The sequence below is a fragment of the Hyla sarda genome, chromosome 5, assembly GCF_029499605.1.
Source record: "Hyla sarda isolate aHylSar1 chromosome 5, aHylSar1.hap1, whole genome shotgun sequence".
NCBI lineage: Eukaryota > Metazoa > Chordata > Amphibia > Anura > Hylidae > Hyla > Hyla sarda.
In genome coordinates, this window is record NC_079193.1 from 294,069,704 (window position 1) to 294,088,005 (window position 18,302).

Consider the following 18,302-nt stretch of genomic DNA (forward strand, 5'->3'; position numbering starts at 1 on the left):
AAGAGAAGAGAGCTTTTACTTTTATTAATTTTTGCTACAATGAAAGCTACTACAGTACTACTACATCTATTAGCTCACGGAAAACGGGCCCAAGGAACCTCTGCTATAAAACTACTAGAACTCTTAAACTCTACATGAGATACTTCATGTTAATCATGTTAGTTAAACCATTGCTTATTGAAGATCTTATCTGTACTCATGTTATTATTTAAAGAGCTTTCGCAGAAATATGACACCACCAAGTTTGATTCTCAGTAAATGGTCACAGTGTTTCCAACAAACTTTGAAAAAAATCAATAGTACAATTGAATGTAAGAAATATTATAATATATCCTGTTAAATAAAAATTATTCTTACTTCTCATATCCAACCCTTTTTCTGACACTCCCTAAACTCTGAAAAACACCTCAATTATATCAAACAGGCTGCAAAGGGACTAGACAATTTTTTTCAGTAAGAATAAGCTCTCACCCCAGGACTTAATTCACTCAGTTTAGACTGTTAAGTACTGCTCTATAATGTTCTTCATAGAGTTGCTGTTTGTTACAGTGCACCATAGAGATATAGGGGGGCATTTATCATTGTTTGCTTGGTTAAGCAAATTCTGAAGGCATTTTTTTGCTTTAGTTTGCTTATGTGCTACACATTTATTATACTATCACATTGGGTTGATAAATTTGTAGCTCGTAAACAAAACAATGAAGTTGCAGCTGAGACTTTTGTAATAATTTTTTGCGACTTTTTAAATTTGCTCACGTACGCGGGAGTTTTGTACTCCAGGTCAGACCTGGAGCAGACTTGTGACTTTTTTTTTTGCCTACATGCAACTTTTGCACATCATAAATTTGTGGCCACTGCATAGTGAAAGCTGAAATTTGCTTAGGTATGTCTGTCACGCCCCCTTCCATAGGCTTGCATTGAGGGGGCAGAGCATGACGTCACATGGGGCTGGGCCGTGACATCACAATGCTCCGGCCCCGTGGTCGCCAGTAATCAGACCCGGAGCGAACTTGCTCCGGGGACTGATTGTAACGGGGTGCTGGGTGCAAGATCACGGGGGTCCCCAGCGGCGGGACCCCTGCGATCAGGCATCTTATCTCCTATCCTTTGGATAGGGGATAAGATGTCTTAGCGCCGGAGTACCCCTTTAAATGAGTAGCTGTTTATCATATTTAAACAGGAATATCTTAACCCACTCTCAGAAATAGTGGGGCATTTCTCCAGCAATCATTGGTTTATGAGCTATTCACAAGTCATAATGCTTAACCCCTTAACGACCACGGACATAAATGTACGTCCTGGTTTGGCGGGATTTCCCGCACCAGGACGTACTTTTATGTCCTGAGTATGACCGCGAGCATCGGAAGGGTGCTCGCATCATACAGGGCAGGTTCCAGCTACTAGCAGCAGCCAGGGACTCGCCCTTAATGGCCGACATCCGCGATCGCTTGGATGTCCGCCATTAACCCCTCAGATGCCGTGATCAATACAGTGCTGCCGTGGCGATCCGATCACCCAGCATGGCGGCCGGAGGTCCCCTCACCTGGCTCCGGCCGTCACCCGGGGTTTTCTGCTCTGGTCTGAGATCGAGCAGACCAGAGCAGAAGATCTCCGATAATGCTGAGCAGTGCTGTGTTCTATGCATAGCACTGCACAGTATTAGCAATCAAAGGATTGCTATAGATAGTCCCCTATGGGGACATTAAAAGTGTAAAAAAAAAGTGAAAAATCCCCTCCCCCAATAAAAATGAAAATTGTCAGTTTTTCCCATTTTACCCCCAAAAAGCGTAATTTTTTTTAAATATACATATTTTGTATCGCCGCGTGCGTAAATGTCTGCACTATCAAAATATAATGTTAATGATCCAGTATGGTGAATGGCGCAAACGTACAAAAATGCTGCTTTTTTGTCACATTTTATTCAAAAAAATGTATAAAAAATTGCCTAAAAGTTTTATATATGCAAATGTGGTATCTAAAAAAAAAGTACAGATGACGGCGCAAAAAATGAGCCCTCATACCACCCAATATACGGAAAAAAAAAGTTATAGGTGGTCAAAGTAGGGTGATTTTAAATTACTGATTTTGTACAAAAAGTTTTAGATTGTTTTTAAGCGGTACAAAAATATAAAAGTATCTAGCCATGGGTATCATTTTAATCGTATTGACCCACAGAATAAAGAACACATATCATTTTTTACCGTAGATTGTACAGTGTGAAATTTTTACCGTAAATTGTACAGTGTGAAAACGAATCCCTCCAAAATGTGCAAAATTTTGGTTTTCATTTAAATTTCCTAAAAATGCTAAAATAAAATTGGCCTGGTCCTTAAGGTGAAAATGAGCTTGGTCATTAAGGGGTTAAAGTGCATCTGTCATGTAAGGCTGACCTGTTAAGATTCACACACAGGGCATTGGGGCTTAATAAGTCTAATCTAGCCATACGTGTATTTGCATAGAAGTGTTCATTATCTTCATAAGATTTGCTTTTGTATCCTGGTCAGGAGTCTTTCGAACAGTCAGAGCCAGGGTCCACTATGCTCTGGGACCGCACTGCCTCTCCGCTTATGCCACACTGTTCATTGACACATAGGGTTCGCCTGTGGTGGTCCTGTGTGGTTCTCTTGTGCACGCTATCAATCAACAGTATGAAGTAAGCCAAGAGAGGCGGTATGGCCCCAGAGCATAGCGGACTCCGGGCTCCCTCTCTTGGACTGTTCAGATGACTCCTGTCCAGTTTACAAAACCTATTTTTATGGAGATAACAAAGGATTCAATGTAAACACAGGTATGGTGGGATTAGCCTTGTTAAGCCCTAATGCACTGTGTGTGCAGCTAAACAAGTCTATCTTATGTGACAGATGCACTTTAGAGGCCGAGCGTTATCCTAACTCCATCTGCACTAAATTCCTTTTAGCTTTCCATACACATTTCTTTTGGAGACCTTTTCCAAATAGTGTGAACCTGACCTTATACAATATAAGGGGAGCTGTTTAAACATAGCCTTAATATTGTGAAAAAGTATAATAATAAATGACTGCATCACACAGGATGTATTTAATCACATTACTTTTAGCTGTCAACTAAGTGACTTGACATAATATTTCATTTCTATCTTCGCTGTGGCATTTCTTGTCATAATATTTGTGTCTGCCTTGAATAACATTCTCTCTGTGTTCGCTCCACTCTTGCGGAGTTAATCACGGTTTGCATGCTGTAAATTACATGCCATCACTCCGGGTTATGCCCTTTCCATGTTAATTACACTCTCTTTAGCCCTTAATCAATATGCTGTGAGGACATATTTACTGTGCCCACACTGCTGTTACATCACAAGTCACCTTTTTCTTTTTACTTTATAGCTTCTACAAGCAAGTGGAATGGGAATTTGTGTTTCTTGTGTTTTCTATAAAACCTATATCCTAAAGCATTTAAAGCCACTGAGTGTAGATTTATTGTAAAACTGTCAGAATGTTCTTTGCTGCCCTTTTATTTGTGAGTGCCTTGTGCACTATGCAACAAGCAAAAAATGGTTTTCCACCATGACCCCCATTCACATGGGAGAGGAAATTCATTTAATAGAGCGTGCTTGGTATATAGAAAACTGGTCTAGGAGAGAGCATAGCCCATTCTGACAGCCTGACTCAGCTTCTGAATCCGCTATAAACTGTCGAGCTATATTATATGTGTCCCCTCTATTCAGCACTGACCTCTACTGTTACAAACTCTGTACATGAGCTGTGTCCTGCCTGTAAAATACTATCCATACAAGCTGTGACAGAAATCCCAGATACCAGCTTACTCGTTCTCTGCTGCAATGTAAATCTCATTACAAAAAGTTGTCATGTAAAAAACTGAAAAATATAAGATGTATCCAGTGTAAAGGGTAGGCTCAACTTTTCTGAAATTAAAGAAATACACTGCTCAAAAAAATAAAGGGAACACTTAAAGGGGTACTCCGGTGGTCAACGTGTTTTTCCGTTTTTAACTTACCCTATTTGTTTTGTTTCATTTCTATTCTTGTTGTTTAGGCGACTCTATTTCCGTTCTTTGTTATCTTTTTATCCCCCACTTTGTTTTCTTATCTTTGCTTCTATTTCCTGTTTCTTGCTGTGCTGAAAACTACAAATCCCAGCATGCCACATGCCTTGCTGGTTTGGGGCGGCTCCTTTTTTTGTTTGTTTGTTTGTTCCGCCCTTTACCCATCCTACTATTTTCCCGGGTCAGCCCCCTTATACACAGCACACTAATATAATCAGCCCTGGTTGGGATACACTGTCATACACACACAAAAGGGACTACAATTCCCAGCATGTGTCATTCAGGAGTCTTCAGTCTGTGGTATAACACCAGCATGCTGCCTCTGTAGTCTCCTGGGGGTTGTAGTTCACCACACCTCTATAGGGCATACACCGGTGTTTCCCAACCAGGGTGTCTCCAGGTGTTGCAAAACTACAACTCCCAGCATGCCTGGACAGCCTTTGGGCATGCTAGGAGTTGTAGTTTTGCAACAGCTGGAGGCACACTGGTTGGGAAACACTGGTGTAACATGATGTGTATGCTGAATAGGCTAGAACAGTGTTTCCCAACTAGTGTGCCTCCAGCTGTTGCAAATGTACAACTACCAGCATGCCCAAAGTCTGTAAGGCTATGCTGGGAGTTGCAGTTTTGCAACAGCTGGAGGTACACTGGTCTGGAAACACTAGCATACACACACATAACAGGGACTACAACCTACAACTCCCAGCATGTGTCATTCAGGAGTCCCCCTCCCCTCCCCCCCCCTCACATATAGAGATCCAGTATGAGATTTCTTCCCCTGCAGTCTGTACATCCCCGGCCCGTGCACCTTGTAATCCTCCCCTTCAGATAACACATTTATCTTCTGTGTTCCGTTCTCCTGTGCAGACCTGCGTCCTCAGGAGCAGAGCAGGGGGGGAGGGGAGATAAGGAGCTGTGTACTATGGCTTCTCATGGAAGTGGGGAGATGAGGGGGCGTGGCTTATTCCTGTCATGCAGACAGAGAGAAAAAAAAAAGCTCTGACGTCTTGTCCATAAGAGATTCAGAAGATTCAGAACATGGTGGACGACAGTAAAAGAAAATCATCTGAACTACAGAACTTCCTGCCCAAAAAACAGGTAAGAAAACACACACATGCTGCCAAAACATATAACACATGTATATTGCAAAAAAACTAAACTTACAAAGAAGATGCCATATAGTCAAAAAAAAATTAACCACCGGAGTACCCCTTTAAACAACACAATGTATCTCTAAGTCAATCACACTTCTGTAAACTCACACTGTCCACTCAAGAAGCAACACTGATTGACAATCAATTTCACATGCTGTTGTGCAAATTAAACAGACAACAGATGAAAATTATAGGCAATTAGCAAGACACCCCCAATAAAGGAGTGGTTCTGCAGGTGGTGACCACAGACCACTTCTCAGTTCCTATGCTTCCTGGCTGACGTTTTTGTCCCCCTTGAATGCTTTCGCTCTACTGGTAGCATGAGGCGGAGCCTACAACTCACACAAGTGGCTCAGGTAGTGTAGCTCATCCAGGAAGGCACATCAATGCGAGATGTGGCAAGAATGTTTTCTGTGTCTGTTAGCATATTGTCCAGAGCATGGAGGCGCTACCAGGAGACAGGCCAGTACATCAGGAGAGGTGGAGGAGGCTGTAGGAGGGCAACAAACCAGCAACAGGACCGCTACCTCCCCCTTTGTGCAAGGAAGAGCAAGAGGAGCACTGCGAGAGCCCTGCAAAATGACCTCCAGCAGGCCACAAATGTGCATGTGTCCGCTGAAACTGTCAGAAACAGACACCATGAGGGTGGTATGAGGGCCGGACATCCACAGGTGGGGGTTGTGCTTACAGCCCAACACCATGCAGGATGTTTGACATTTGCCAGAGAACACCAAGATTGGCAAATTTGCCACTGGCACCCTGTGCTCTTCACAGATGAAAGCAGGTTCACACTGAGCACGTGACAGACTTGACTTGAGTCTGGAGATGCTGTAGAGAACGTTCTGCTGTCTGCAACATCCTCCAGCATGACCGGTTTGGCGGTGGGTCAGTAATGATATTTGGTGGCAATTCTTTGGGGGGGCAGCACAGCCCTCCATGTGCTTGCCAGAGGTAGCCTGACTGCCATTAGGTACCGAGACGAGATCCTCAGACCTCTTGTGAGACCACATGCTGGTGGGGTTAGCCCTGGGTTCCTCCTAATGCAAGACATTGCTAGACCTCATGTGGCTGGAGTGTGTCAGCAGTTCCTGCAAGAGGAAGGCATTGATGCTACGGACTAGCCCGCCCATTCCCCGAGCACATCTGGGACATCATGTATCGCTCCATCCACCAACACCACGTTGCACCCCAGACTGTCCAGGAGTTGGCGGGAGTCCAAGTCTGGGAGGATATCGCTCAGGAGACCATCTGCCACCTCATCAGAAGCATGCCCAGGCATTGTAGGGAGGTCATACGGGCACGTGGAGGCCACACACACTACTGAGCCTCATTTTAACTTGTTTTAAGGACATTACATCAAAGTTGGATTAGCCTGTAGTGTGGTTTTCCTCCTAAAGTGTCTAGAAGAGTATGACAGATGGATCTGGGGGTGGGGGATAGGGATCCTGAGGTGTCTGGAGGAGGATGAAAGAGGGGTTTGGGGGTGGGGGATAGGGATCCTGAAGGATGACAGACGGTTGGGGCTTATGATGGGGCAGAGGGATCTAGGAGGACAGAGAGGTCTGGAGGAGGATGACATAGGGGTCTGGAGGAGGATAGAGGGGTGTGAAGAAGAAGGAGATAGGAGTCTGGAGGAGGAGGACAGAGGGTTTTGGGGGAGGGGTAGAACAGAGGGGTCTGGGAAAGGAGGAGGACAGAGGGGTCTGGGGAAGAAGGAGGACAGAAGGGACTGGGGAGAGGAAGGACCGAGGGGTCTGGGGGAGGAGGAATACAGAGGGGTCTGGGGGAGGAGGAGGACAGAGTGATCTGGGGGTGCATAAGGGTCTGGATAAAGACAGAGGGGTCTGGAGAAGGAGGACAGGGGGTTCTGGAGAAAGGGGAGGACAGAAGGATCTGGAGAATGACATAGGTGTCTGGAGGATGTAGAGGAGTCTGAGGGGGCATAGGGGTCTGAAGGAGGATATAGGTATCTAAGAGGGAAAGAGGGGATGATGACAAGGGGTCTGAAGGAGGAGAATACAGGGGTGGCAGTATTATTTTCAGGGCACAGTGTGTGGCAGGGTCATATTAGGGGGGCATAGTGTGTGCCAGTATTATAATGATTATTGTCTTCGTATAGAGCCAATGATGTCCAGGCATCAATCTCTGCAGAAGGAAGATGTAAGCCTGGACAAGAGAAGACGTCATTCAGGTCATTAAATACCATTGTGTTTTCTCCTGACTGTACCATCAAAGCTGTAATCACTTGGTAGTTCAGGAATTATGGCTGAAACTGTTCCCCAATCTGTGTCTATCCATTTGTTTTTAAACTACAACTCCCATGATGCCTAAGGTTTTCCAGGCATGATGGAAGTTGTAGCTTTGCAACAGCTGGGGAGCCACTATTTTTGGTCCCAGTCCAGGCCTGGTACACTGTATAGACTAAAATATTGGGACAGACCTCTTAACCACAGCAACTCAGCCACAAAGTGATGACCATCTAAAGTTACAGGGCTGGGTCTTATAGTGCAAAAACATCATTAACGCTCTGGCATTGATATCAGCATGAAAACTGTGCCCTGCTGGGAGCTTCATGGCATGGGTTTCCATGGCAGAGCAGCTGAAGGAAAGCTTTATTTCACCAAGCACAATTCCATATGTTGGATGGAGTGGTGTAAAGCTGCTGCCATTGCCCTATGGACCAGTGGAAACTTGACAGATCATGCTTCTTTATCTGGCAGACTGATGGATAAATCCAGACTTGGGAAATGCCAGGAAAGCATTACCTGCCTGATTGCGCTGTGCCAGCTGTAAGGTTTGGTGGAGGAGGGATGTTTATTGGAAGTTGGCCTAGGCCTTTTAATTCCAGTGAATGGAAAGTCTAATGCTTCAGCATAACAAGACACTGCAGACAATTGTATGCTTCCAAATTTGTGGAAACAGATTTGGATTGTCCCTTTTATGTTCCAGCAGTACTGTTCCCCAGTGCACAAAGTAAGATCCATAAATGCTAGTGTTTGTTGAGTTTGGTGTGGAAGAACTTCAACTTGGTGTGGGAGAACACTTTTTTGATAACCTGGAATTAAAATTGTGAGCCAGGACCTCTGTCCAAAATCAATATATGACCTTCACGAATGCTCTCCTGGATAAATAGACAAAAAATTCTACAGACACCTTTCAAAGTCTTCCCAGAAGAGTGTAAACTGTTGTACCTGCAAAAGGGGAACCAACTCCATATTAATGCCTATGGCTTAATAGGACTTCCTAAAAGCTCCTGTAGGTGTAATGTGGACAATATTTTTGTCCATATAGTGTATATATGTGGCTCTTCAAACAGGTGATTTAAAGGGCTCTGCTTTGCCAAAGCAGAGAATGGCTACAAAGGGTTTCTGTTCATGTGGATAACTCAGCATGTCTGTTGTACAAACAGACAATTTATTTCAATGCAACCTATAATATGCTTCATTATACTGGTGTGGCTTCAGAGAACAGAACACTTGCTGTTACAGTGGTTTCCCCACATATAACAGCTGATCACCAGGGGTCTGAACATCATATCATTAGGGGTTGTGTCAATTAGTGGTGCTGAAGAACTGAACAAAAAAAAGACTTAAATGTGGAAAAAATGAACACACAAGTACTTGTAATTTGTATATATATATATATATATATATATATATATATATATATATATATATATATAGCGTGACACTGTGGCAAGGGAAAAGTGTATGAGGTAGAAGAAAGGGGAAGTGTGTTTAAAAGGAAGTCAGACAGAATAATCTGGGCTCACCCCAGTAGACAACAAGTAGGGAGAGGCAGGGTTCCTGCTGAGAAACATACAGCCTGAGCTGTGAGTGACCCCAACAGTGAAGTGTGGACAAGACACACAGCAAGAGGTTACAGACGCTGTGTGTGAACAGTGAGTAGAAGGTCACAGAAGGCATAAAAATAACTGGCCGGGAAAGCCCACCAGTTTATAGATAGGTCATGCTGGATTGTTTAGTTAGTGACTAGACGGTCTAGGATTTTGTTTTTTCCTGTCTTATGTTTTTATTTATCCTGCAACCTGCGTAATAAAGCTGGTGAGGGGACGGACTTGCATAAAGTACTGTTGTTTGCCTGCTGATTGAAGTGGAAACGTGTCCTGTGGCTGTGTCAAGGACCATCCCAGAGCTATCCCCCGGGAGAAATCCTTACAATATACACAGTCATGGCTGTAAATGTTGGCACCCCTGATATTTTTATAGAAAATAACACATGTTTTGCTATACACATGTTTATTCACTTTGTGTGTATTGGAATTAAACAAAAAAGGAAGTAAAAAAAACTAATTGGACACACCAAACTCCAAAAATGGGCTGGACAAAATATTGGCACCCTTAACTTAATATTTGGTTGCACACCCTGAAAACTGAAATCAGTCGCTTCCTATAACCATCAATAAGCTTCTTACACCTCTCAGCTAGAATGTTGGACCACTCTTCTTTTGCAAACTGCTTCAAGTCTCTCTTATTGGAAGGGCGCCTTTTCCCAACAGCAATTTTAAGATCTCTCCACATGTGTTCAATGGGATTTAGATCTGGACGCATTGCTGGCCACTTCAGAACTCTCCAGCGCTTTGTTGCCATCCATTTCTGGGTGCTTTTTGACATATGTTTGTGGTCATTTTCCAGTTGGAAGACCCAAGATCTCGGACCCAAATTTAGCTTTTTGACACTGGGCTGTACAGTGGGACCCAAAATTTGTTGGTAATCCTCAGATTTCATGATGCCTTGCACACATTCATGGCACCCAGTGCCAGAGGCAGCAAAACAACCCCAAAACATCATTGAACCACTCCATATTTCACTATAGGTACAGTATTCTTTTCTTTGTAGCCTCATTCCGTTTTCGGTAAACAGTAGAATGATGTGCTTTACCAAAAAGCTCTATCTTGGTCTCATCTGTCCAAAAGACGTTTTCCCAGAAGGATTTTGGCTTACTCAAGTTCATTTTGGCAAAATGTAGTCTTGCTTTATTATGTCTCTGTGTCAGCAGTGGGGTCCTCCTGGCTCTCCTGCCATAGCATTTTATTTTATTGAAATGTTGATGGATAGTTTGTGCTGACACTGATGCTCCCTGAGCCTGCAGGACAGCTTGAATATCTTTGGAACTTGTTTGGGGCTGCTTATCCACCATCCGGACTATCCTGCATTGACACCTTTCACCAATTTTTCTCTTTCATCCACTCCCAGGGAGATTAGCTACAGTGCCATGGGTTGCAAATTTCTTGATCTCTGGAAATGGACTTGTAACCTTGAGCTTGTTGATATTTTCCCACAATTTTGGTTCTCAAATCCTCAGACAGTTCTCTTCTCCTCTTTCTGTTTTCCATGCTTAGTGTGGCACACACAGACACACAATGCAAAGACTAAGTGAACTTCTCTCCTTTTTATCTGCTTTCAGCTGTGATTTTTTATTGCCCACACCTGTTACTTGCCCCAGGTGAGTTTAAAGGAGAATCACATGCTTGAAACAATCTTATTTTTTCACAATTTTGAAAGGGTGCCAATGATTTTGTCCAGCCCATTTTTGAAGTTTGGTGTGACATTATGTCTAATAAGCTTTTTTCCCTCCCTTTTTTGGTTTAGTTGCAATATACATAAAAGGGAGTAAACATGTGTGTAGCTAAACATGTGTTACTGCAATCCTTCTCTGTGAGAAATATATAATTTTCTAGAAAAATTTCAGGGATGGCAACATTTACGGCCATGACTGCATATATATATATATATATATATATATATATATATATATATATATATACCTTTTTGGTGGTGCAGTAATTTACAATAACAAATTTATAAATTTATGCTTTAACATATGATGCAGTCTTCAGAATAGAGATTTTCGGACAAAGTCTGCTGAAATGTTCAGTATAATAAACAGTCCCGTTTATGGTTCTTTATAGAACAGGCATGTTTTTTCTTGTTCAATATTTGAAACTGATTTTATTGCTGTAGTACATTCTAAACTGTTCCACAGCTGGCTAAACCTGTAGACTATTGTTCAATAAAATAAGAATTAGATAGATATTCAAACAAAACAGGCGCTGACTGACATTATGAAGAAAATGAAAGCTATAAAAGTCCTCTAAAAGCTGCAAATGAAAAAACAAAAGGAATACTCCATATTGAATCTGTTTCCATGTCTCCTTCCTGCAGCTCAATGTTCTTTTTCTTATAATACTTAAAATAAAATGAGGTTTCTGAAATAATTGTCTTTGTTTATGTTGAATACATATATTTAGCTCCAAGGTTACTGGATTATAAATGCTGGTTGGCTTTTTTCTGTTTTAAAACAGGTTGTGGAAGAGTCATAAGCATCATAAGTCTCCATTTTTTGTCTTTGTTATATGGGTTGTATTGCAGCTTGACCCAATTCATGTTCATTGCACTAGCTGTTAGCCCAGGCACTGTCTTTGGGCAAAAGTAGAAATTCTGAGTATGTTTCTCAAATCTCATACATTTAGTGGTTTATACCTATGGATTTCAGTAAAATTACGCTAGAAAAATAGACATCACTTCCGATATTTCATCAAACAGATGGAGCCATTTGCTGTTATAAATATAAACTGACAGGTTAAACCCTTATAAGATGGAAAATCTTTATTAAATTCCTTTCAGGTTGTGTAACACTGGCAACCACCAGCGTGGCCTGATGGAAGAAAAAAACATAAAAAGGCATATAAATATTGCACATACTATCCTTGTTAACAATGCATGGAGAAACCACACAACATGATCAATAGCTGTTTAAGCTAAGGTTAAGTTAAACTGAGGACAAACCACAATTTTTTTTTAAATTAAGTGACCAAAAAAAGTCTCTATAAAAAATTTTCTTTACCTTCTTTTACCAATACCCCCTGTTTATCTATGGAGCTAAATTATAACATTAAAGCGTAAGTACAACGTTTTATGAAAAATAACTATAGTGGAGCAATGTGCACAATAGTAACTTTTCTACATTGTACTCATGTTCAAATCAGCACATAAATACCTTAATAGAGTGCCATTTTCCCAGCTCTATGCAGCTTTAAATTCTGCTTTATGAAGCTATCTTTCATGTAGAATTGCATTAAACTGTATCTTGCACTAGGTACGAACACATATGAGAATGAGCAGGGGGCTAGGTCTCATAATGCAGTATCTATTAAGGTATTTATGCACTGATTTCAACAAAAAATTATTTCTCCCTCCTGTGAAAATTTTTCTGCAGCTGAGGCAACACACAGCTCTCAGCCCCTCTCTGTAATACAATGCTGTTCACAGTGACTGAGGGGTTAATCGCTGCAGTAAGATTTAATTTCTGTGCAAATACACTGTACTCTGTGTCCTACAGAAGGCCGAGGTGACTAAGGTGAAACACCGCTGCAACAAGCTTTTCTGTGTAACACACTGTGATGACTGGTTCTGCCAGAACCCATAGAGTTAATGGTTTCTAGCCCTGTTGATTGTTTTGGTTGCTGGGTTGACGCCTTTGTGCTCCTGGGTGTGGTTTAGCTTGCTGAGCCAATTAGAGTACTCCTAGTTGCAGCTCAGGCATATATAAGGAGGCCCTTTTCAGTCATTCTCTGCTTGTGATAGTCCTTAGTAACTTACCTAGCTATCTCTGTGCTCAGTTTATTCTGGTTTTGTGACTTTTGGCTTGGCTTTTGACTTCCTTTTGCTACTCTGTTACTGTACTTTGTGCTCTCCAGGTTTAGACTCGGCCCTCTGACTACGTATTTTTGTGTGTGCTTGTTTAGGTTTGTTTTCTGTTAGTCGTGTACCTCCAGCCTTTCCCAACCTTTTGTCAGTTTTGTAGTTTATTGTTTTGACTTTTTGACTGTCCTTCACTTATTTAGGAAGGGACTATCACTGTGGTTACGGACCTGTTGTCTAGGGCAGGTACATAAGTAGGCAGGGACAGGGGAGTGGGAGTGAGAATAGTGTGCACTCCTTCCCTGCCCAGACTTGACACACACACACACCACACACACACAGTGGTGTCCTTCCTATCTCTCTGCAGTGGTAATGAATGATATGATGAGCCACAATATGGCGGCCATATATATAGGGCTGTGACATCACAGGGGTGACTGGCTGCTGATAGGCTGCATCCTGCATGTGATTCAGGGTCATCCCGTCTACTTCCCTTCCTGCCTTGCCTTCCCAGCGTTCCTTGTCCCTTGTACTGACATGTGGATCTGCCATTTTAGATGCCCCGGAGCCTGGACCACAGTAAATGGAGTATAATTAAGCAATTTGCGTGATAGAATTCGTTGCGAATCGAATATTTCATGAAATTTGTAACAAATTTGGGTTTGTCAGGCAACTGAAATATGTGCACTTTTATTTGATGTACCTATTGGAACTAAGGCTCATCATAGTTGAAAAAGAAATGAGGATGTACTATTTGAGTATTTAAAAGGATGGAATTTTGGGTGGGGGCTTTGATGCTCCTAAGTGCGATACATTTCACTTTTATACCACTCATTTATCAGTTACAGTAGGTTCTTTGATTTGCTATAAAGCAAAAAAAAAGAAATAAATAAATAAAAAGAATGTGCAGAATACATGGAATCCTAATAATGATGACTGTGAGATGCAGTAACTGAATAAGTCTTTTAAAGTAATCTTAATAAAAGCCTTATATCGCCTATTGATGTAACTGTAATTCCTTATAACACAACAGGTGTTTCTTTTTTGGGCACAGAAAGAACGTTGCAGATGTGGCTGCAGGATATTTCGGAGGTTGTCTATGTGCCCATGCTCGGTGGGAATGCAGTCTCTAACACAGTATGTGGACTCTTGCAAACAGAGTGGTAAGGAGGATTATAAGCAGCATATTTTTGGATGTTGAGAATTCCAATTCATCTTTATAATAGAAAGAAAGACGAGATGGCAACTGATGGAGCACAAAAGCTTTTCAAAGTACTGAAATTCTAGGAGGCTAAAAATACAATAGCTCTTACGACTGCAATGGAAGAAAACTCTCATTTTCTAAAACCGAATATGAGAGTGACTATACATTTTAATCCTCCTTTCAGACATTAAAACATCAAACATTCTTTCACTGTTGGCAATGTATTTTATAAAATAGTTACCTGTTTCTGCTCCTCTCCTAGTCCATCCCACATTGAGGCTACTATTTTGGATACTTCTCCAAATGTAGCGTTTGGATTTTGGCCTTTAATGGCTGCTTGTGTGTCCCGGAAAAATAGTGCATAGGCAGACACTGGTTTCTGGGGCTCATTTGGGTCCTTCTTTTTCTTCTTTTTTGGTGTTTTTGGCTTCTTTCCCATGTCTGGGGCTGGCCGTTTCTCAGCACTACTGATCTGTAAAAAAAAAAAAAAAAAAATGGTATTATATTTATTTTATACCAAAGAATGATTATCAATTGCAAAGAAAAACAAAGAGAAGATGCCTATATAATAGATATTTCGGAGGAAAGGAAGGATCTTTACTGGCTTGTTGACAAAAGACTGAACTTAGAAGTCAAGCATAGCTCCTAGTTTTATATATGACTAGCTGAATACCCGGCATTGCCCGGTTTTTCCTTCCTAATCCTTGTTGGGGAGAAAAATAAGCAAAGACGGAAGCTTTTGACTTCATATCCCGTCCTCATATATTGTTGTCATATCCCAACCCCATATCCTGTCCTCATATCCTGACCTCCTATCCCTTCATCATATCCCAACCTCATATCCCATCCTCACATCTCGTCCTCATATCCCGACCTCCTATCCCAAACTCTTATCCCAATCTCCTATCCCGTCCTCCTATCCTGACCTCCTATCCCATCCTCCTATCCCGACCTCCTATCCCGACCTCCTATCTCGACCGCCTATCTCGACCTCCTATCTCAACCTCCTATCTCAACCTCCTATCCTGACCTCCTATCCTGACCTCCTATCCTGTCCTCCTATCCTGTCCTCCTATCTCGACCTCCTATCCCGAACTCCTATCCCGACCTCCTATCCTGTCCTCCTATCCCGTCCTCCTATCTTGACCTTCTATCTCGACCTCCTATCCCATCCTCCTATCTCGACCTCCTATCCCGACCTCCTATCCCGATCTCCTATCTCGACCTCCTATCCCGTCCTCCTATCCCGTCCTCCTATCTCAACCCCCTATACCGTCCTCCTATCTCCACCTCTTATCCCGACCTCCTATCCCGAACTCCTATCCTGTCCTCCTATCCCGTCCTCCTATCCCGTCCTCCTATCTCGACCTCCTAGCTCGACCTCCTATCACATCCTCCTATCTCCACCTCATATCCGGTCCTCATATCCCGACGTCCTAACTCGACCTCCTATCCCAACCATCCCGTCCTCCTATCTTGACCTCCTATCTCGACCTCCCATCCCATCCTCATATTCCGACCTGTAATATGTGTACCAGGTATTGAAATATCTCCAGCCGTACAGAAGTTATGTGAGAACATACATTTCCCATTGATTTGCATGGGACTTTAAACAAACCCCCAACCCTCACAAATGGGGGTAGTTAAGGGTTAAATTAACTATCCTATATTTTAAGTGGACATATAAGTAACATGTGACCAAGTATTATCGAAATATCTCCAGCCGTTTGGAAGTTATGCAGTTACATATATTTCCCATAGACTTGTATAGGACTTTAAACATAAACCCCGCCCCTGGCAAATGGGGGTAAGTAAGGGTTATAGATCCCCTAGCCTATGTTTGTTGTTGACATATAAGTAACATGTGTGCCAAGTTTCATGTTAATATCTTTAGCCGTTTGGAAGTTTTTGTGGAACATACACACATACATACACACACACACATACGTTGAGTTTTATATATATATAGATATGTCCCCTCCCCTTGGTGCTCTTCCCATTTTCCAATACAGCTTGCTCTGTTGAATGCAACCTTCAGTGTGCTACATTGGGACTAGGGGAAAATTGTGTCTCCATAAGGCAACAGCCAAACTCACCAATGTAGTTTAACAAGGCATGTAATGCTTCATGGGAAAAAAACTATGCAAAGCAACTTATTTCCAGAAGGAAAAGAATGCATGGAAATGTATTGTGTATGGTAAAATCTTCTTCCTTACCATGCCTGCGAGAAGTTCCTGCCGGCAGCCATGGTAAAAATATGAAATATTAAAGATGTCCCCTGCCGGCCCATAAGCAGTCCCCTGAGTGGGAGCTATCCTCTTTTAACCCCATCTTCTCAGACTGTAATCACACCCACAGTGAGATTGACAGCCCAGACACGACCCACGTCATGCTTCTTAGGGAGCAGATCGGTGAAGTGCTTACAATTTGGTGTGATTACAGTATGAGCAGATGATACTAGAAGAGGATGTCTCTCACTCAGGAGACTACTCATGGGCTGGTGAGGGACACCTTTTAAACATCATATCTTCACCATCGCTGCTGGCAGGGATGTCATAGCATGGTAAGAAAGAAGATTTTACCATATATAACATATCACCACCTGTTATATATGGTAAAATCCGATGACAGATGACAGATTCCCTTTAACCCCTTAACGACGAGCGCCGTAAATGTACGTCTACTTAACACACCAGGACATACATTTACGTCCTAAGCATAACAGCGGGCATCGGAGCGATGCCCGGATCATGCGCGGCAGGTCCCGGCTGTTGATCGCAGCCAGGGACCCACCGGTAATGGTGGACACCCGCGATCCTGCAGATGTCCGCCATTAACCCCTCAGATGCCGTGATCAATACAGATCACGGCATCTGCAGCATCGCGGTCACTTTAATGGATGATCGCATCACCCACAGCGCTCCCGCGGCGATCCGATCATCCAGCACAGCAGACGGAGGTCCCCTTACCTGCCTCCGCTGCCTTCCGGGAGTCTTCTGCTCTAATCTGCCTTCCCGCAGACCAGAGCAGAAGATGACCGATAACTCTGATCAGTGCTGTGTCGTATACATAGCACTGAACAGGATTAGCAATTGAACGATTGCTATAAATAGTCCCCTATGGGGACTATTAAAGTGTAAAAATAAAAGTAAAAAAAGTAAAAAACATAATGTAAAAAAAATGTGAAAAACCCCCTCCCCCAATAAAAACTATATTGTCCCATTTTCCCTATTTCACCCCCAAAAAGTGTTAAGAAAATATTTTATATACATATTTGGTATCTCCGCGTGCGTAAATATCTGAAATATTAAAATAAAATGTTAATGGTACCATACGGTGAACGGCGTGAACGTAAAAAAAAAAAGTCCAAATTAGCTGCTTTTTTATAACCTTTTATTCCCCAAAAAATGTATAAAAAATTTATTAAAAGTTTTATATAAGCAAATAGGGTATCAATAAAAAGTATAGATCACGGTGCAAAAAATGAGACCTCATACCGCCGCTTATATGGAAAAATGAAAAAGTTATAGGTCTTCAAATTAGGGGGATTTTAAACATACTTATTTGGTTAAAAAGTTTGGGATTTTTTTTAAGCCAAACAGTAATAGAAAAGTATATTATCATGGGTATCATTTTAATTGTATTGACCCAAAGAATAAAGAACACATGTCATTTTTACCGTAAATTGTACGGCGTGAAAACAAAACCTTCCAAAATTAGCAAAATTTAGGTTTTCTTTTTAATTTCCCCACACAAATAGTATTTTTTTGGTTGCGCCATACATTTTATGGTAAAGTGAGTGATGGCATTACAATGGACAACTGGTCGCGCAAAAAACAAGCCCTCATACTAGTCTGTGGATGAAAATATAAAAGAGTTATGATTTTTTGAAGGTGAGGAGGAAAAATCGAAAACGTAAAAAATAAATTGTCTGCGTCCTTAAGGCCCAAATGGGCTGTGTCCTTAAGGGATTAAGGGTACGTTCACACTGAGGAATTGGAGAGGAATTTTTTTTCGTGCAAAATTGGTGTGAGATTTGCCCAAAATTTGCCCAAAATCTGCATGGATTATAGGAGGAAACAGTTTTTTTTTTTTGCTGGACTACAACCACCAATTAGAATTTCCCCTTTTTTTTTTGCACTGAATTTCCACAAATTTCCGTGCAAATTTCATGCAAATTCCACACGAAAACTATTTTGAGTGAAATTTTTTTTACTATTGACCTCAATGGACTTCTGC

At 42.0% G+C, this 18,302-nt stretch overlaps 1 protein-coding gene across 3 annotated transcripts in view; it reads right to left on the reverse strand.

The window, feature by feature from the left end:
* The window catches only part of TOX (thymocyte selection associated high mobility group box), a 313,124-nt gene that overhangs the window by 42,794 nt on the left and 252,028 nt on the right, over nt 1-18,302 (reverse strand). For all 3 annotated transcript variants that reach the window (XM_056522012.1, XM_056522010.1, XM_056522011.1), the window contains one exon: nt 14,305-14,535. In XM_056522012.1, the coding sequence (XP_056377987.1) occupies nt 14,305-14,535 (231 nt within the window). The remainder of the gene's footprint in view (nt 1-14,304; nt 14,536-18,302) is intronic.